Raw genomic sequence first — 17,941 nt, forward strand, 5'->3', positions numbered from 1 at the left:
GGATAAGACCGGGTCTGGATGGCTAGCAGTGTGCATAGTTGGGGGCCTTCTTTTTGTGGTTGGATCTATGAGTCTAAGGGAAACACTGTCAACCTTTTAAAACACTGTTACTCTTCCTATGAGAAAGAGCAGATGAGTATGGTGAAAGTGGAAGGCAGGAGTTTTTTTGTTTTTTGTTTTTTTCTTTTGGTACCGGATATTGAACTTGGGACCTTACGTTTGCGAGGCAGGCGGCAGAACCACAGCTAAATCCCCAGCCCCAGAAGTTTTTTAATATGGTAAACAACAACACTTAAAAACAACACAGTAAGAGGAATAAGATTTTCTGATTTTTAAGACTAGACATTACAACTGATTTTCAGAATTCAAGTTACTATTGTGTCCTTCTTAAACGAATAAAAATAATTTTATTTCAAAATAACAGATCTGTCACATATGCTACATGTTGGTAGAAGGAAAAAAAATAAGACTTGGGTTACAGCAAATTTTCAGTTATGTGGTCAAGTTTCCTGCTGTGATCTTTAGAAAGGTAGATCGTAATTCATATGGTAACAGTGCAGAGGTGAGGAATTCTGCCCAGAACACCCTCTGATAAAATTGTTGTAGTAGGTTATAGCTGATATTGAAGAGTTTTGAAGAAGGAGCGAGAAGACGAGAAGATGCTACGCTCTCTGGAAGCAGTGTGTTTTCTACCTAAGAAATACCTTAGTAAATAAGAGAGGTGCCAAAGACATTGTACCAAGTGTAAATATACAACCTTGATGTATCAATAAAAGTGAAATGTCTGTTTCAACCAGATAGTTTGACATTTTGAGCTTATCTATAGGATGTCTGTACCACTCCAACTTTTGAAGGTAGAGCTAATTAAGTTTTCAATTGAGAAAGTGTTAATTTTTAGTTCAACAAATCTAACCCAGCAAATATTTGCGGTGCTCTGTGGGAGGGACTGTAGGAGATACAAAATACCTGAACAGAAGAGTAAAACAAAGTGCCGCAGGAATCCCAGGGACAGAATAGCTTTTACTAGCTGGGGACTGGATTTTGATAAGAGGACAGCATAGTTTAGTACCTGATAGATCTGGTCAGTCTGAATATGGAGGTCTGTTCAGGAAGAGACTGGGATAGATTAGTTCGGAAAAGCAGCTGTGGGCCTTGGAAAGTGTGCTCAGGACCCTCCTTTTAATCTGTTGTTTAGTGTCCTTAAAGCTTTGTATACTAGAGGTAAGAGGAGGAGATCTCCCCACACTGCTGTCCGTGTGGGGAAAGGAATGAAAAAGTAGAGAAGGAAGAGAAAATTACTACACTTCAAATACTGAAGGGACAGTCATGTTTTAGATTAGAAGAGGGACACAGGAAACATATTTAGAAGATATGTCAGAAATAAGACTAAGAAGAAGACTTCGAGTTAGGCTGGAGAAGTAAGGAATAGTAAAAATTAGGAAAAGGCAAAGATAACTGGTTAAAGATGGGAAATGCTATTAATAACAGTAGTTACCATTGACTGAGGATATGCTGGGTACCAGACAATTTTAAACTACTTTTTGTGGCCTCCCATTTAGTGCTCCCAGTAGTTCTGTTTTAAAGACGAGAAAACTAAGGCACAGAGAGGCTGCCCAGTTGCCCAAGATTGCACTAAGAAGTGGTGGAGGCCCCTTTCAAGTGTAGTTTGTATTCCTAGCCACCACTGTCACTGACTTAGAGAAAGCACCAGGGAGGACAGGTTTTGTGGGGAAGAAGCACTGGTTGGGGACATCAAAGATGAAAATGGCTGTCAAGACCAGATACAATACTGGAGAAAAGAAGGCAGAGGACAAAAGTTGGAGGAGGGATGCAATTTAAGAGCTGTAGTGGGAGAAGAGCCAGCAAAGATGCCTAAGACACACCCCAGAGAGCCAGGCTAATGAAGGGCCCATGACCACCGACTGAAGAGCCAGGGCAGAAATCAGTAATATCTTAAAACACAGAGAAGACTAACAAAACCAACACTGATTCTTTTGAAGGAACCAATAAGATGGAAAAGCCAAGAAAAGGAGAAGATACACTCTGTGAAAGAATGAAAATTCAACACCTGCTTGAATTCTTCTGGTGTTCACTCTCAGTGGGAGCAAACACGGGCTTACGTACAAGTACATAAACCATATATAAATAGTTGCAGTGGATAAAATTCCATAAGAAACAAAAATTTCACAGTGCCAGAAAGAAACAAAACCTTGACTATGCCAATGACTATTAAAGAAACTGAAACACTACTAAGAAAGTTGGGCAGTTTAGTACAGAATGATTTCAATCAGAGATTCAAACTTGTTTTTGCTGCTTATTAGCTGTGATCTTTGGCTAATCAGAACTTATTTGAACTGTTTGCTCATTTGTGAAATGGGAATAAGAAAACTTACTTCATAGCTGCTAGACAGCAAGATAGCCCTTGATAAACAATAAGGCACTAAATGTAAGTTATTGAAATAGTTTGAAAATTGCAAAAATATATTTATTTGTTCTACAAATATTTGTTGTACTTTCTAACCTGTTCCAGGCTAAGTAGTTTGACATTTGGTGCTGATGTTTAATATTTAACTTAACGTGACCTAAATAGGAATTAAGCTAGAAGACAGCCTAGGAAATTTTGACACGTATCATCGTAGCCAGTGAAAAAAATCTAGTTGCAGGCAGTTGTCCTTTACAAGGAGGCCTTAGTCCTGCTCAGCTGGGAGCATGGCTGACACGCGCTTCAGACCTGAAACTTGTCATCAAAGCATACACCTTTATACCTGCTCTTTTGTCATCTCAGTCTGCCAACCACACAGACATTAATCTTTTCACCAGTGGGTGGTCTGTTCAGATTGATATTATTATCAAAGAAAATATTTTTTCAACTCCAAAATAAACATATTCTTTCCATTTAAAATTTGTTTTTAAAGATAAAAACATTCCTAATTTTTAATAGTTATTGAGAAGCATCTTTATAGTACTTGGGAAAACTGATGGCAAATTTCAAAATACAGGGTTGGAAATTAGAATCACATAGAGGCTAATTTTCAAAATTTTTTTCTCAATGCAAATCAGAATTCTAAATAGCTTGTAACATTTAAAAACAGCATGCTTTAGAATTTTTTTCTAGTAGGCTATGCATGTAGAAAGACTAGGGATGTTTTCTGGGCTGCCCCTCTGTTTGCTCTAGTGGCTTGCAGCTATTCTGTAAAACAGACTGGCAGCTGACCCCCATCACAGAGGCAGTGAGAGGATTGAACTACTGTGAGCTCTCTAGAAATGTGAGGAACCCAAGTTCTTCCCAGTGGATTTACAGTGCTGATCTTCATACTCTCTTGTCACCTACAGTTCCCCACACTGCTCAGTGGCCACATGCCGGTGCCAATCCCCGGGCTGGACAGAGCTGCTTCTCCAGTACTGCTCTCCTCGAGCTCTCAGAAATCCTGATGACGCCTGGCTACCACGAAGGACTCATTAACTGATGAATCAAATCTGTCCCCATGGGCTAGTTTACCTGTGTCATGAGAAGGACATTGTGAAACCCTCTGTTAATTTGGTTTGCACTTTTCATAACATGGATAGTCTAGATTTATGTTAGCATTTTAAAATCTGTTTTTTATATATTCAAGTATATATGAAAATCTGTTTTGCATTAAGTGAATTTTAATGTTTTTGTTTTATATCCTCTTAGCTCTTAAGTGTTGAACACTGTTGACAGTGAAGAACTTTTCTTAATGTTTCCAATATAACTAATAAGGATGTGAAGCTTTTTTCTTTAATTCTGCATATGCTAAACTGTGCTTACATACACTATAACCAGCTGTGCCTTCCTTTGCATTTACTTTTATGTAAATGACTTATATATTTTTAGTATTAAGAGAAAATGTTTGAAAGAAAAATTAGTATTGAACAGATCTCTAGTAGAACTTCATTATTTTTCACAAGTAGGCAAAATATGAAAGCATAGTCATATCACTTTTTCTTCTTTGCTTTCAATTGTAGAATTGCCTTAGAACCTCTTTTGAACTGAAATTCAGTAAATGTAATGTCCAAGTAATGTTTTTATAAAAATAAGCCATATTTAGACAATAAATCTTCACAAATGAAAATGTTCTAAAGTGCATTTTCAAAAAATGAACTTTAAAAGGCTAGTCTTTTAACTGTTTATCCTAACTAAAAGCTACAAGTCCATATCATCTAAACCCCCCGAATACTTCCTAGGTTAGCATATTCTTATTTTAAAAAATTAGCCCTGACCTCCCTATTTTCCATAAAAAACTATACTCATCTGATATATTTACTGTGTCAGTGGGAGTTAGAGTTTCTCTAAATCCCTAGAAGTTTAATATTTTAAAAATCTAGTGTTTTGCAAGAGGCCCAGACTGGTGATAAATTTCAACGAAGAAGAGAGTTTGTCATACTAGTAATTTTTGTATGTATAGGCTTTCACAATTTTTGATGGATCAAAAATGCACTGTATCACAAATACAGAACTAGAGGTATCAGAGGGTTTGCCTGAAGCCTGGAACAGGATGCACTGTTTTACACACTTACTAAATTTATGGTGAGAATGAAGGAAACCTGATAAAAGAAAAATTCTTCAGGAACCTCATAATGGTGAAATTGAAAGGATTAACAGTTTGGAGCACTCTGCAGTAAATTCTTTTGTGTAGTGTAGTTTAGAACAGTAATAATAGAAACATTTTTGTTCTTTAAAAAAATCAGTAGGTATCACTTCAGAGGTGCCACCTGTACATGAAATAGGAAAGGCCCAAATTAAGACAGGGGAGCTAGAAAGTGCCCGGTGCTTTAAATTCAAAACTAGGTTAACTGCTGGTCATGGTGGTGGATGCCTGTAATTCCAGCACTTGGGGAGGCAGAGGCAGGAGGATCGAAGTGAGTTCGAGGCCAGCCTGGGCTACATAGTGAGTCCAGGGGCAGCCTGAACTACAAAGCGAGACCCTGTCTCAAAAAATCAAACAAACAAAACTAGGTTAACTATAATCCTTAACTATAACAAATCAATTTGAAGTATGACTAATTGATCCCCCCCCCAAAAAAAAACCCATTTAAAAGGCAAGGATTAATGAAAAAGATTATGAAAACAAATTTCTTGAGTTTTCCTAAAAATTATGTTTAAATACTTAAGATTTTCTATTGGAATTGAACCTCTATAATTGGATATGTGTGTCAAACACTCCAGTACACTTCTGACTATAGTCATGGGAGTGGTTTCAAAATCTACAAATAGACAACTATGTCACTCGCTCACAGGGTAATAATTTTGTACTAGAACAAAGAAGCTGGTTCAAACAAAGGAACTGGTAATTACAGAATGGAGATGTCAGAGCTAGAGGGGCCCTTTGAGAAAGGTCCCCTACCTGGTTCCAAGTGCCCAGAAGCAGCAGGGAGTAGCGCAGGGCCATACAGCTCCTGTCACACAGCAATGGCAGGGGCCAATGATGGTCCCTGGCTCCCTTGCTCCCTGAAGCCTAGCTGTAAGTAACTTCTGGCCCAAAATTCTGTTAGGTAAAGAAACAAATGAGCACATCCAAAACGCAAGATTCTTATAAAGGAACTAAAGGAAGTTAATGTGCAAGAATTTCAATGAAAACTATTTTTTATATAGTTTAAAAATGTCATTGTTTGGAAATACCCAATGACTACAAATCTGATTATTTTCTTTCCCCCAAAATACTGTGCTTAACATATACTCTAGATCCATTTATTAGAAATGAAAAAGCATCAGTTTTTTTAATGGATCAGAATATTTGCTGTAATGTAAAAACTGGAGGTATTGAAGAATAACTCTTACAGCTTTGCCTTGTGTGTGTGTATGTGCGTGTGTGTGTGTTAGGTTCCAAAAAACATTAACTTCTCTTTTGTTTGCTTGATCAGCATTATACTGATACAGCAGCTAAGGTGTGTTAGAACTATATAACCTGAATGTTGGTCTCTTTGTACACATCTTTTCTATTACTGCAAATTTTCATTCACTTTCATATATGTATCATTTTTACTGTAATACTATTTTTGTTTAATAAATACTTTGTGATAAAAGTGTTTCAGAGGCAAGTGAGTTGGTTTATTTCCCATTTCCAAATTTCACTTTTTCTTATGGAAACCAGGTGGAAAATGTGTCTCGTCACCTACCCTTAAGTAGGCATGTTAAAAATGCTTTCAGTTACGGGTATAGAGATGAATTACTGAAGCTGAACTGCAGGCAGAGTGGAATGAGTTTGAAAAGTGATTCCCTCATCTTTTAAATCTTAGATTCTGTCAGTTACAATGCAATGAGAAGTGAACAGGAGGGGGAAACCAGATTACCCCTTTTCCTTTCAGCCATTTTGTTGACAAAGGGGACGAGGAACTGCTAGCCTTGGTGACAAAGCTTATTACTTCCTCAGGGCTCACCCCCAGGCTGACCTGGCTCTGGTTGTTATGGGTGAGTGCAATGCAAGCTCCACCTGGGCTTGATATAGTGGGGACTGAGGTGTGTGCAGGGAGGGGAGGAAGGGAGAGCTGATGGAGATGATGATTGACAGGTTCAGTGCCAATACTGTGCCCAAAGAGTCACAGATCTCATAGTTGTATATGTGCAGTTGTAACATACTTGTCGGAGTGACAGGAAATCATTCACTTCTTGAAATATTTGAAAATCAACAACGTCCCATGTACCACTTCAGAAATGTTCGTTTTCCTCAAAAAAGTAAGATATATTTGATCCTGTTTTATACTTAACAACTCGACTCAGTTCTATGAAATGTCCTTTAAATACCGAAAGGCATCCCCGCCACACACCCTTTTATCATGCTGTGTGGGCCTGTACACCTTCAGGATTCACACTAAGGCATATATTATGCTCTACTACCTTCTCCTAGGTGAGTCAGGTCCCAAAGACTCATCTGTATTTCAGCAGATGACAGAACTTCAGTTAATGAAAGCAACTATCTCTAACATAGCAGGCACTGCTCTTAGCTTCTTACATGGGTTATTCAGTCCTCCTTTTCAGGAGGAGTGAAGTACCTACTACGTGCCACTCTACAGATGAGGAAATGGAGACTCAGGGTGTTTAAGTAACTGGCTCAAGGTTGTAGAGGGCCAGATTTCAAACTCAACGCTTTATTTATAAAGGCTAAGGTTAACTTAACAGTACTACATGTTCTCATAGGACAGTATCTGCCACATGTAACCTTCAAATATATGTTCCCTGTACCTTGTTTTCTGGGAGAGCAGATCCTCAGCTGTTGCAAAGCCGGCCCCATGCAGACTCTTCCTGGCCTGCCTTTCTTATCCCCAGTTCTACTCCTGGGGGTGTGTGGGTGGATGGGGGTGACAAGAGCTTGATTATGGGTTAGGTTTTTATTTCCTATTGCCATAACCCTTTTGAGTCCTATATTTGTCTTTGGTTGATTTAGAAAGAACAGACAAGTCCAAGTTAGTATTACATAACTGACCATTTTTACTTACAACTAGGAATTTCTTCACGTATGAGTCCTTTTTTTTTTTTTTTTTTAAATGTATGAGTCTTAATTCGGTCAACAAATATCACTAATTCCCTAAGATGTTTCAGGTAATAAGGACAGAGATGAGGAGACATAATCCCTACCTTCATAGGGCTTATAGATTAGTGAGGGAAAAAACAATGATTAAGTGTTGCTCCAGGGTTAAGTATGAGGATGCTACCGGAAGGAGAGAGTGAAAGAGCAGGATACAAAACCCTATCTGTAGCAGGGTGGGGTAAAGGGCATAGAAGGCCTTTGGGAAGAAATAGCTGAGACCTGAAGAATGAGTAAGAGTAGCAAAGAGAAGAGGGAAACAAGAAAAGAGCAAGCAGAGAAAGACGTTTCAAAAACAGGTGAAGCTGGCTGCAGTGGTGCATACTTGTAGGGCAATTTAGCAAGACATCTAGAATTACAAAATAAAAAGGGCTGGGTGTGTAGCTCAGTGAGAGGGCCTGGGTTCAGTCGCCAGTACTGCATACATCTAACAACAACAACACCCAAAAGAGGTGGGAGAAAAACACTTGAGAAACTCAAGATCAGTATGTTTGGAGTCACCCTGACTGAGAACAAAGCCTTGAATCACTGGCATATGAGAGAGGAATGAAGAAATGCAAGCAACAGAGTACAAATACAAAAGCAAGGAGGAGGTGTCCAGATAACTGAGGCGTAGTGAGGGAGGGACCGAGCAGTCTGTGGTAGAGGAAATGGCTGGACTGGACCCCAGTAGTAATCTTTGGCTGATTTTCAGTGCCTAGCACAGCGGGTATGGCCATTGCCCAGCGATGAACCACAAGGTCTGCAACGTCACTGAGTTATCCATTCATCACCTGACAACCTCATTCTCAACATACCCGAGAGAGGAAATGACAAGACAAGATATAGGATGGGAACATCTGTCAATGCAGCTGGAGAGAAGGCAGAGGCTTCTGTGGCAGAGCACAAGTCCCAAGGCCGTGTTCAGTGAGCCTCTAGGTCTCGCCCAGAGCCCAGTGGAGCTGTCCTCTTGGAAGAAAAGGACCACGGGCAGACGCTGAGCTTTCCTCACCTTCTGAAGGTGCTGTGTCATCCAGATGATCACTAGCCACGTCTCCATGCTCAACTTTATGGGGCGTTCCAGGCACCTCTGCATCTCCGCAGGAGGCTGAGGCAGGAGAAAGCAGCAGGGGCAGCCATCCTGGCTCCTATCCTAGTCTCATCCACCTTTCTGTCTCCCTGTCACAAATGTACACCTGCACATCTACCCTCAAACCCTCTGTTTAACAAGGCTTGAATTAAGCTCTCTGAAGTGGTAGCCTTCCAGAAATACTAGTTTTTCCAATAAGTTGACTTTTCCTATCAATTAAGAGTGTTTCCCTTCATTATAGATCGAAATTGTATGTTCCTTTGTAATTCAATCAGACTTATCATCAGTAACTTGGGTGTATTCTTCCTGTTTTGGTTAGATAGAAAATTGGTGACGTCAGGCATGTTAGTGCACACCTATAATCCCAGCAATCAGGAGGCTGAGGCAGGAGGATCTCCAGTTCAAGGCCAGCCTGGGCTACATAGTGAGTTAAAAGGGAGTGTGAACTACATAGTTAGACTCTGTCTCAGGGAAAAAGGCGGGGGTGGTGTGGTGGTGGTGGTGGTGGTGGTGGTGTGGTGTAATTTCAGTGGTTTTCTAGGTCAGTAACAAATTATTGACTTCAGCTAAGAATGATGATGACTAATGTAAAACCCCACCTATGTAACTGAACCCAGAACCTGAACTTAAGTGTCAGAAAATTCCAGTTTTAGAGACTTCAAGTCTGTACATATGTAGGTGTTCAAATTTTTCAGTTATAAGCTTGGATTACTACTTAACATGTTTTTTGATATAATGAACTTGTTAAAGAGAAATAATTTAAGAATCAAGATTAGAATATTTTAAAAACAGTACCACTGACATTAAAATAATAAATGGGATTATAGTTGTGGATAATAAAAATTTAAAATAAATTAAAAATAAAAAATCATACAGATTGAAAATAAAAAAGGGTGGGGATGTAACTCACTGTGAGGGCCTGGGCCCCTCAGTACTACATATATGTTAACAACAACACCCCAAACAGGTGGGAAATATACAGGAAAGAAGAGAATTAAAATCATATGCTACAAAGAAACAAATATAAAACAGCAATATTAGAAAAAAAAAAAAAAGCATGTAAGACATAAAGAAAACAAATAGCTAATTGGCAGAAATGCTTCCTTATCAGTAATTACTTTAAAAATAAATGGTTTAAAGTTTCCAGATTAAAAGGCAGAGACTGACAGAATGGATTTAAAAAATACGGTTCATAAATATGCTATGTATAAAAGACTCACTGTAGATACACAAAGAAGTTCAAAGTTTAAGGAAGGAAGAAGATATTATCATTCAAATAGCATCAAATAGAGATAGAGGCTGGCCATGTTTCTGCCAGAGAAAATGGACTGAGCTAGTGTGAAGTTACAGGACATGAAGGGTTCAATCCACAAAGAAGCTATAACAATGTCAAATACTTATGTGGCCAATATCAGAGTTTCTAAACAGAAAGCAAACACTGACAGAACTGAAAGGAGCACCAATTCTATAATAGTAGCTGCAGATTTCAATGCTGTGCTTCAATAGTGAGCAGAAAAACCAGACAGAAGATCAATCAATAAATAGAAGCACTGATCACTATAAACCAATTAGACACAAGAGCCATGTAAAATATCCTTCATCCAACCACAATCTTCTCAGAATGAGAAATTCCCCTCAAGTGCACATGAAACACTTCCCAGGACATACCATGTTATGGCACAGAACAAATCTTAATAATTTTCAAAAATCTGAAACCATATACTCTTTTCCTACCACAATGGAATGAAATCAGAAAATGCAAATATGTGGAAATTAAGCAACACACACATCACAGTAAATATTAGAAAATACCTTATAACAAATGAAAACAAAAACACAATATATCTACACTTATGGGATATACTGAAAACAAGGGTGAGAGAATTATAGCTTCAGAAGTCTACACTGAAAGAAAAAGATGTCAAATTAATAAACTAATGATATATCTTAGGGAAGAGAAAAAAGAAAAACTCCAAATCCAAAGCTAAGAGAAGGAAAGAAATATTAGAGTACAGATAAAAGAAAAAGTCAACAAAATCAAAAGTTGGTTCTTTTATTAGATTAACAAAGCTGGTAAAACTGGGCAAGACTGATGTGTGTGTGTGGGGGAGGAGACTTGGCTTATTAAACTCAGAAAATGACAGTGAAAACATTACTACTGAATATACAGAAAAAACAGGATTATAAGAGCATGCTATGAACAACTGTATGACAAACTGGATACAACCAATGTACTGAATAAATTCCAAGAAACATACCAACTACCAAAACGGACCCAAGAAGAAATAAAAATCTGAAAAAAAAACTGTAACAAGTCAGGCGATTGTTAACATTAATCAGTATCTCTTAACCAATAAAAACCTTGGACCAGATAACCTCACTGGTGAATTTTAACAAATCTTTCAAGAAGAATGAATGTCAAACCTCAAACTATTCTAAAAACTGACGTGAAAAGAACATTTCCCTGGCTTATTCTATGATGCCAGCAATACCCTGATACCAAAGCTAGACAAAGATACTACAAGAAAAGAATATACAGGCCAAATACCTTAAGAATCTAGGCAAACATCCTCAACAAGATATTAACAAATTGAATTTGGCAGCATATTAGAAGTTATACATTGGGCGTCCCTAATCTGAAAATCCAAGAATTTAAGATTTCAAACTTTTGGAATAGGAATGCTCAACTAATAAAGTCTATGCAAATGTTCCAAAATTCAGAAAACTCTGAAATACTTCTGGTTCCAAGTGTATCAATAATGAATACCCAATCATTTCATAACAAAACCAAGTAAGATTTTCTCCAGGAATGCCCACATGTGGTTTAATATGTGAAAATCAAGGCAGTACATATTAACAGAGTGAAGAAAACAACATGATTATCCCAACTGATGGAGAAAAAGGTTGTTTTTTGTTTTCTGTTTTGCAGAAATAGAAAATACATTCTATAATCCACGTGGAATTTCAAAAGATCCTTAATAACCAAAACAATCCTGAAAAAGAACAAAGTTGGAGAACCCACATTTTGATTTCAAACTTACTAAAAAGTTACAGTAATCAAAACATTATGGTACTATCTACATGGATAGACATACAGATATACAGACTAATGGAGTAGAGCTAGGAGTCCAGAAATTAACCCTAAGTGATTTTTGACAAGACCAGTCAATAGGGAAAGGGCAGTCTTTTTGACAAATGGTGCTGGGAAAAAAATGGGTATTAGAATACAAAAGAACGAAGCTGGACTCTTCCCTTACACCATATACAAAAATTAACTCCAAAATGGGTTTATGCCCTAACTCTAGAAGCTAAAACTATAAAAACCTTAAAAGAAAATATAGGGGCCGATATTTACAATCTTAAGAGACCTGCCAATAGTTTCTCTGATATAACACCAAAAGCACAGGCAACAAAATAACAAAATAAAAAACTGACTTAGATTTTTTTAAATTAAAATTTATATACATCAAAAGAACACTTTTAGCCAGGCATGGTGGCACACACCTATAATCTCAGCACTTGGAGGCAGAGGCGGGAGAATTGCCGTGAATTCGAGGCCAGCATGGGCTACACAGTGAGTTCAAGGCCAGCCTGAACTACAGAGTGAGACCTTGTCTCAAAGAACCAAAAACCAAAACAAAACCCAGTTTCAAGAAAGTGAAAAACAACCCACAGAATGGGAGGGAATAATTGCAAATAACATATCTTATAAAGGTATAATATCTAGAATCCATAGGGAGCTCTTCTAATATAACAAGAAAAAAGACAAACCTATTTTTAAAATCAGCAAAGTATTTGAATAGACTTTTCTTCAGTGCAAATAAACAAAGGAAAAACAAAAACATATGAAAGGATGCTCATCACTAATCATTAGGTAAATGTAAATCAAAACTGTAATGAAATAGCACTTTACACTTATTAGAATGAATAATAAGAAAGGGACAATAACAAGTATTGGTGAGGATGAAGAGAAATTACAGCCCTCATGTTACTAGTGGGAATGTAAAATAAGTGGAGCTATTATGGAAAACAATGTGGCAGTCCCTAAAAATGTTAAATATAGAACTATGTTTGACCAACAATTTCACTTCTGAGTGTTCAGACATATACAAGGAGTGATAAATCAATGCTACTGAATTGTACACTTATAAATAATTAAAATATTGCCATTTTCACATCATAAAAAGGGGGGAAACCCCCCATTAGCTGTCCTGAATCCCAAAGACAGACTACTGTAATGTATTAAAAAAAGGTCTCATAATTTTAGCTGATAAAGCACCCGAGTGTAGCCACTCTATATACCTAGAATGATACATTCAATGTGTGCTGCTAGAGCCATTTGGAAAGAAAACAAAAGAGGCAACTTTTCTTACCTTTAAGAACCCTCTCAGCTTGAGAGGATTTATAGGGTTCGGGGTTCAAAATTTCTGAGTTTCAATTCTCTGCACTGCCAATGTTGTCAAGATCTGAATGGTGCTCAGGTATCAACAAACAAAAACATAAACAACCCCACAAACACTTATTTGCTTGCCAAACTCCTTAACAAAATGAAGAAACACCCCTAGAACTTCCTGGGAAGAAGAATTTGATGTTACAATTGGATATACTTCTTCGCTTTTATAGGCAGGAACCAAACTTATGGATAAACTATAGGTCAAATTTGCAACAAATTAAATATATATCCCATAAAATGATAAATGTGATACTATGTGAGAGTGCTAGTTTATAAAATGACAGCAGAATTTTCTAAACAATTATAAAGCAGCTATGCCACTTCTGGCACAGCAAGACTTCATTATCTTACAAAGGATCCATACACCACTCTGCAGAGTCTGCTTCCCCAGGAAAGAATCATGACTCAACAAAACCACTCTTATACAACATGGAGATTTGTTATTATAAATTCCAAAACAAAAATGGAGAAATTTCCACATAATATTTATAACCTTCAAAGTACAATATTAATACATGTCTGTCAGTTAGAAATAACAGCAGTTTGTTAGGCTATAGGGTTTAACATAAAACCAGTTTACAAATGTGAAAAGCAGTAGTGGTCCAATATTCACTATCACACATGAATCTGTTTCTTTCAGAAAATTTTTTTAAAAAATTAAAATTTCAGTATCATGAAAAATTAAAATAATACCCCAAACATGCCACAATCACTATTCACAAATAAAGTTAAAATGAAATATACAAAAACCCATTTAATACTGTTAAATAACAACAACAAACTACAAGATTTCCTGAACAGAAATGGTAGGACCCCTGAATGTTTTACAGTGAATATCAGGAAAAAAATTAAGTTATGACTATTTTCATGATATATAAGGCAAAAATCTACATGACCATTTCAAAATTTACCAATTAAGATTTATAGTTTGTAAGATGCACTAAACAATAGTTCTTAAAGGTGAACACAAATGCTTAAAACACTGTTACTAACACCAATCTGTGTTTATGATGTTCAAGGAGATGCATAATTAAAACTATAATATTTATTATCTCTGATAAACAGATAATACCTACGATGCTTCAAAGCAATCCTCTAAATTTTCATTTCTCTCATTTGAAATTTATCATGGCTCATTTCAAAGACATATTATAGCTTTATGCTGATTGCAAGTGAATGTTACTGAAACATACATAGCCCCCAAATGAAATAAACCGTGCCCCTATGAAGTATCATCCTTTCTAAAAAAAGAAGTGTACTTAAACATAAGCAAGACTCTCATGTTTAAATGAACTTATATGGTTAAGTATTAACTAAATTAAAGCACAGTGTAAAATAGTTAAGTCTATTAGTATACAAATATCCAGTAATATGCAGCAGACTTTTCTAAAATGAGGAATAGATAACAATAAATAATTTTGGTGCTTTAATTTATTGGTGTCTAAGGTGAGAAACCCAAAATGTCAGGTATTCACTTGCTTGAATCAACTTCTGCATCAACATGCTTTTCTAAACATAATGTGCTTATCAATCTCTAGCTACTCTATTTGCCAATGTTCAATAAGAAATTATATAGCACAAACTTAAGAGTGTTCAAGATGGCTCACTTAATTTTACTGTTAAGCAAAGCTAAATATATATTCCAGGAAACACTGCAGTTTATTTTTAAAAACAAACAAAAATGCAGCAGTAAAACAATTCATGAGGAGAAACAGATGCATTCACATATAATAAAGCCACTGCAACTTCTTTAGGCATTCAACTGTTGTGTTAAATAAACAGACAGTAGTTATTTAGCAGCAATGATTCCGCAATAAATAATGCACTGTGTTTCTCAGTCCTGCACAAAAATTGCAGCTACAGTTACATCAATAGTTGTAACCTACTGGCTCTAATGGCAGAGAAGACCTTAAAACCGACTGTACAAAAAATTGTCACATTGTGACAACAAATATAAAAACAATCTGTAGGTCTGAAATAAAAAGACTCCACTGTGAAGAGGACAGTGCAGACAAACGGAGATTCCAAGTCCACCAAAAGAAATAACTGCCTTCAGATCTGAGTCCTTGATTGGTAAGAAAGGCTGGGGGCTGGGCTTGAAACCATGTTATCAGACTTAAAAGAGCATGCTCTGTCTTCTGTTCTTCCCCGGTCCTAAAATATAAAGTCATTTTATGAGGCAGTTCAAGGTTCAGTTTTATCCCACATACAGTATTTGGTGACTCTAGGAAGCTAATGTTCCCACCAGCAAAAGCTAATATTCCACGGTAAGAGTGATCAGCACTGTCTTAAATGACCCTTTTGTCGATGGGCTCAGTTTATAGCTTCTATGCTTCGAAGTGATGAACCTGATGACTAGGGAAGCACAAGGTGTGTCTTCTGCCTCAGGTACCAGGGGTGGCGAGTGCAGTGATCAAGCCAGGCCACTTGTAAAGGTCTCTGTGCCATCTGCAGCTTTCAGGATCCCTGACTTGACTGAGTCAGATGTCTCTCTGAAGATTTACTGAGCTGCCCACATCATACAGAAAAGTGAGTATGTGCAATGCTAAACATACACAGTTGTGGAATGCACTGTATACTGGTTTTTACATCAATATTTTTACTGATCAACTTATAAAGCAAAAGCTTGGTTCCACACAAAAATTCATGACCGACATGTGAAATGGTTTATGACAAACACACCTGTCTCTGGATAAGTAGAATTTCGAAAACCCGGGTCCTTTTGCAATTGAATCTCTTTCAAACTGAATATCGATATGCCTAAAATGCACATACAGAAATGATCAGGTGAAAGTATAACATTATTAACACAAATACAACCCAACTACAGAGAAAAACTTAGAAAGTATATAATAATTCAACATAGAACATTTACACCACATTTACAAGGTTATATCCCTGCTGAAAGATCTCTTTTTGTTCATTTTGAAGAGAAAATCAAGCGAAGTAATCCCCTTTCAGAACCTTTCTTCTGCCAACTATGGTTTAAAGGATAGTGCAGATGGGTGTTTCTTTAACCAAAATATGTACTGTCTATTCCAGGACTTACTGGGGTTGGGAGACCTAATCAAAACCTATCAGTAGGTTCTACTTCTTCTCTATCCTCCTTTGTCTCCTTATGATGGAAGAAAGGTATGAGGGAAGAACAATAGGTCCCTACAACCATAACTACCTATTTCAAAATCAAACTTGGGTAAATAATGAATTTTAATAATATCTTTAAAAAAACACTCACAATTTGCCTCTCCTTTCTAATCTCTGTTCAAAGGCAGTCTTTTACTAAGAAGCATCCAGTCACTTCTAAGTGAAAAGTCTTAAGGATTTTTTATTCCAGAAAGCTTTGACACTGAATGCTACATAAACTTCAATGAATTAGTATTTGCCTAATAAATGAGAACGGGAGCTTTTCACAACTCAATTCCCAAGCACTCTAATTCCCCACTCACCTTACTCCATTTTAAAGTAAAATAGTGGGCTAATTTAAAAAACAGAACATCATGAGCAAAATTAAAGAGTTATTCCAGGCATAGAAAATCTATTCTAGTGATTCCGATAATGCACTCAACCTTGTCATGGGGATAATAAAGTCAGAGTGACTACAAGAAAGGAAAATCATCTTAACACAGTAAAAAAGAAATGTACTGTCACAAGGAAACCACCGTTTCCATTGTTCTTCATTAATCCTTACAGAAATCCACTTTTGACAACTAAACTGAAGCTAGATTAGGCCTAAGGATGCCATCATTAGATTGCATATTCCAACTTAATTCTAATAAGATTAATAACTGTACTTCAATATTATAGATTTCTTATAAAGCAGGAGCAATGTACTCAGTATTATAGGAAGTGAGAAAAACAAGACATATACCATCCTTCAAGAAATTCTGATCTAATTACAAAACAAGACTAAAAGTCAACAACCAACTCTTCCTAAACCTCTAATGCACCCCAGTCCCCAACTCTGGACAAATGAAAATAAAGGGAGAAAAACATTTTAGAATTTCCCTTACTTTCTGGTAAAGCATGAATTCTTGGTCCCAGACTTCGAAAGTATACATGTTTCATGGCCTCTTCTGCTGAAACCCTTTTCTTAGATTCATACTGTAGAAAAGGAAAGAACTGCTTCATTAACTTTTTCTCTAACTAACGTAAAACCTTAGAGAAGGGTATATTAGTATTTAAGGGTATTTTTTCAAAGCTTCACTACTTAGTATGATTATTTGCTAACACCAATTTGGAATACTCCAGATAATACTCAAATTTGATTTGCTACAGAGATTATGTAGCAATGATTATGTCTTAGTTCCATATTTCTAAGATAAGGCTGGATCTCAAAAAATTTAGAGTCCTTATATTTTCTGAAGTGGCAAAAAACTTAAATACTCAACCTCTGGTCTTGTTTTTCTTCAGGAACACCAAAGGATTGGAGGAAATACACCCAATACCTCACTACAGACATTCTGCTATGCATCTATCCAATATCCACTGCCCTTCTTCCCTGATGATACAATCTAGACTCATTTAAAGCATCCATACTTCCATCAGATGGATCATGAATCATGACTGTTCTAAATTTAAGCTAATCATAACAATCCTGCTCCCCAATTCCCAGCCTCTCTTACAATTAATGTTCTGGCCAATGAGACTTGGGAAGAAGCCTTGCAGGGGTTTCTGTGAAAGCCTTTGCTTTCAAGATATAAGAGGGTTAATGTGGCTGGTACCACCCTTATCCTCCCTCTTCTTCCTGCTTTGGAGGAAAATGAGTGGTATTTGGAGGTGCAGCATCCTGTAAGGCAGTAAGTATAAGGAAAAAGAGAACATAAGAGAATGTGAATTGCAGAGAACATGGCCTTGACATAGTTGATCCATGCCAGC

At 36.9% G+C, this 17,941-nt stretch overlaps 2 protein-coding genes across 7 annotated transcripts in view; one reads left to right on the forward strand and one right to left on the reverse strand.

The window, feature by feature from the left end:
- Positions 1 to 6,050, forward strand: part of Elk3 (ETS transcription factor ELK3) — a 55,326-nt gene extending 49,276 nt beyond the window's left edge. For all 3 annotated transcript variants that reach the window (XR_205262.3, XM_004844904.3, XM_021258447.2), the window contains one exon: positions 3,334 to 6,050. Coding sequence is in view for 2 of the 3 variants with exons in the window: in XM_004844904.3 (XP_004844961.2) it covers positions 3,334 to 3,432 (99 nt within the window). In the remaining variant the exon portion in view is untranslated. The remainder of the gene's footprint in view (positions 1 to 3,333) is intronic.
- Positions 6,051 to 13,484: 7,434 nt separating this feature from the next.
- The window catches only part of Cdk17 (cyclin dependent kinase 17), an 88,025-nt gene continuing 83,568 nt past the window's right edge, over positions 13,485 to 17,941 (reverse strand). For 3 of the 4 annotated variants that reach the window (XM_021258445.2, XM_004844901.4, XM_013072283.3), the window contains exons 15-17: positions 17,077 to 17,167; positions 15,749 to 15,826; positions 13,485 to 15,220 (exon numbers count right to left, since the gene is read on the reverse strand). In XM_021258445.2, the coding sequence (XP_021114104.1) occupies positions 15,183 to 15,220; positions 15,749 to 15,826; positions 17,077 to 17,167 (207 nt within the window). In that variant the 3' untranslated portion in view covers positions 13,485 to 15,182. Of the gene's footprint in view, positions 15,575 to 15,748; positions 15,827 to 17,076; positions 17,168 to 17,941 lie in introns of all 4 variants that reach the window. The other variant, XM_021258446.2, reaches the window with a different exon arrangement.

The sequence above is a fragment of the Heterocephalus glaber genome, unplaced genomic scaffold (genome assembly GCF_053883595.1).
Source record: "Heterocephalus glaber isolate CG9 unplaced genomic scaffold, H.glaber_assembly_v1.0 deba00001572, whole genome shotgun sequence".
Taxonomy (NCBI): Eukaryota; Metazoa; Chordata; class Mammalia; order Rodentia; family Bathyergidae; genus Heterocephalus; species Heterocephalus glaber.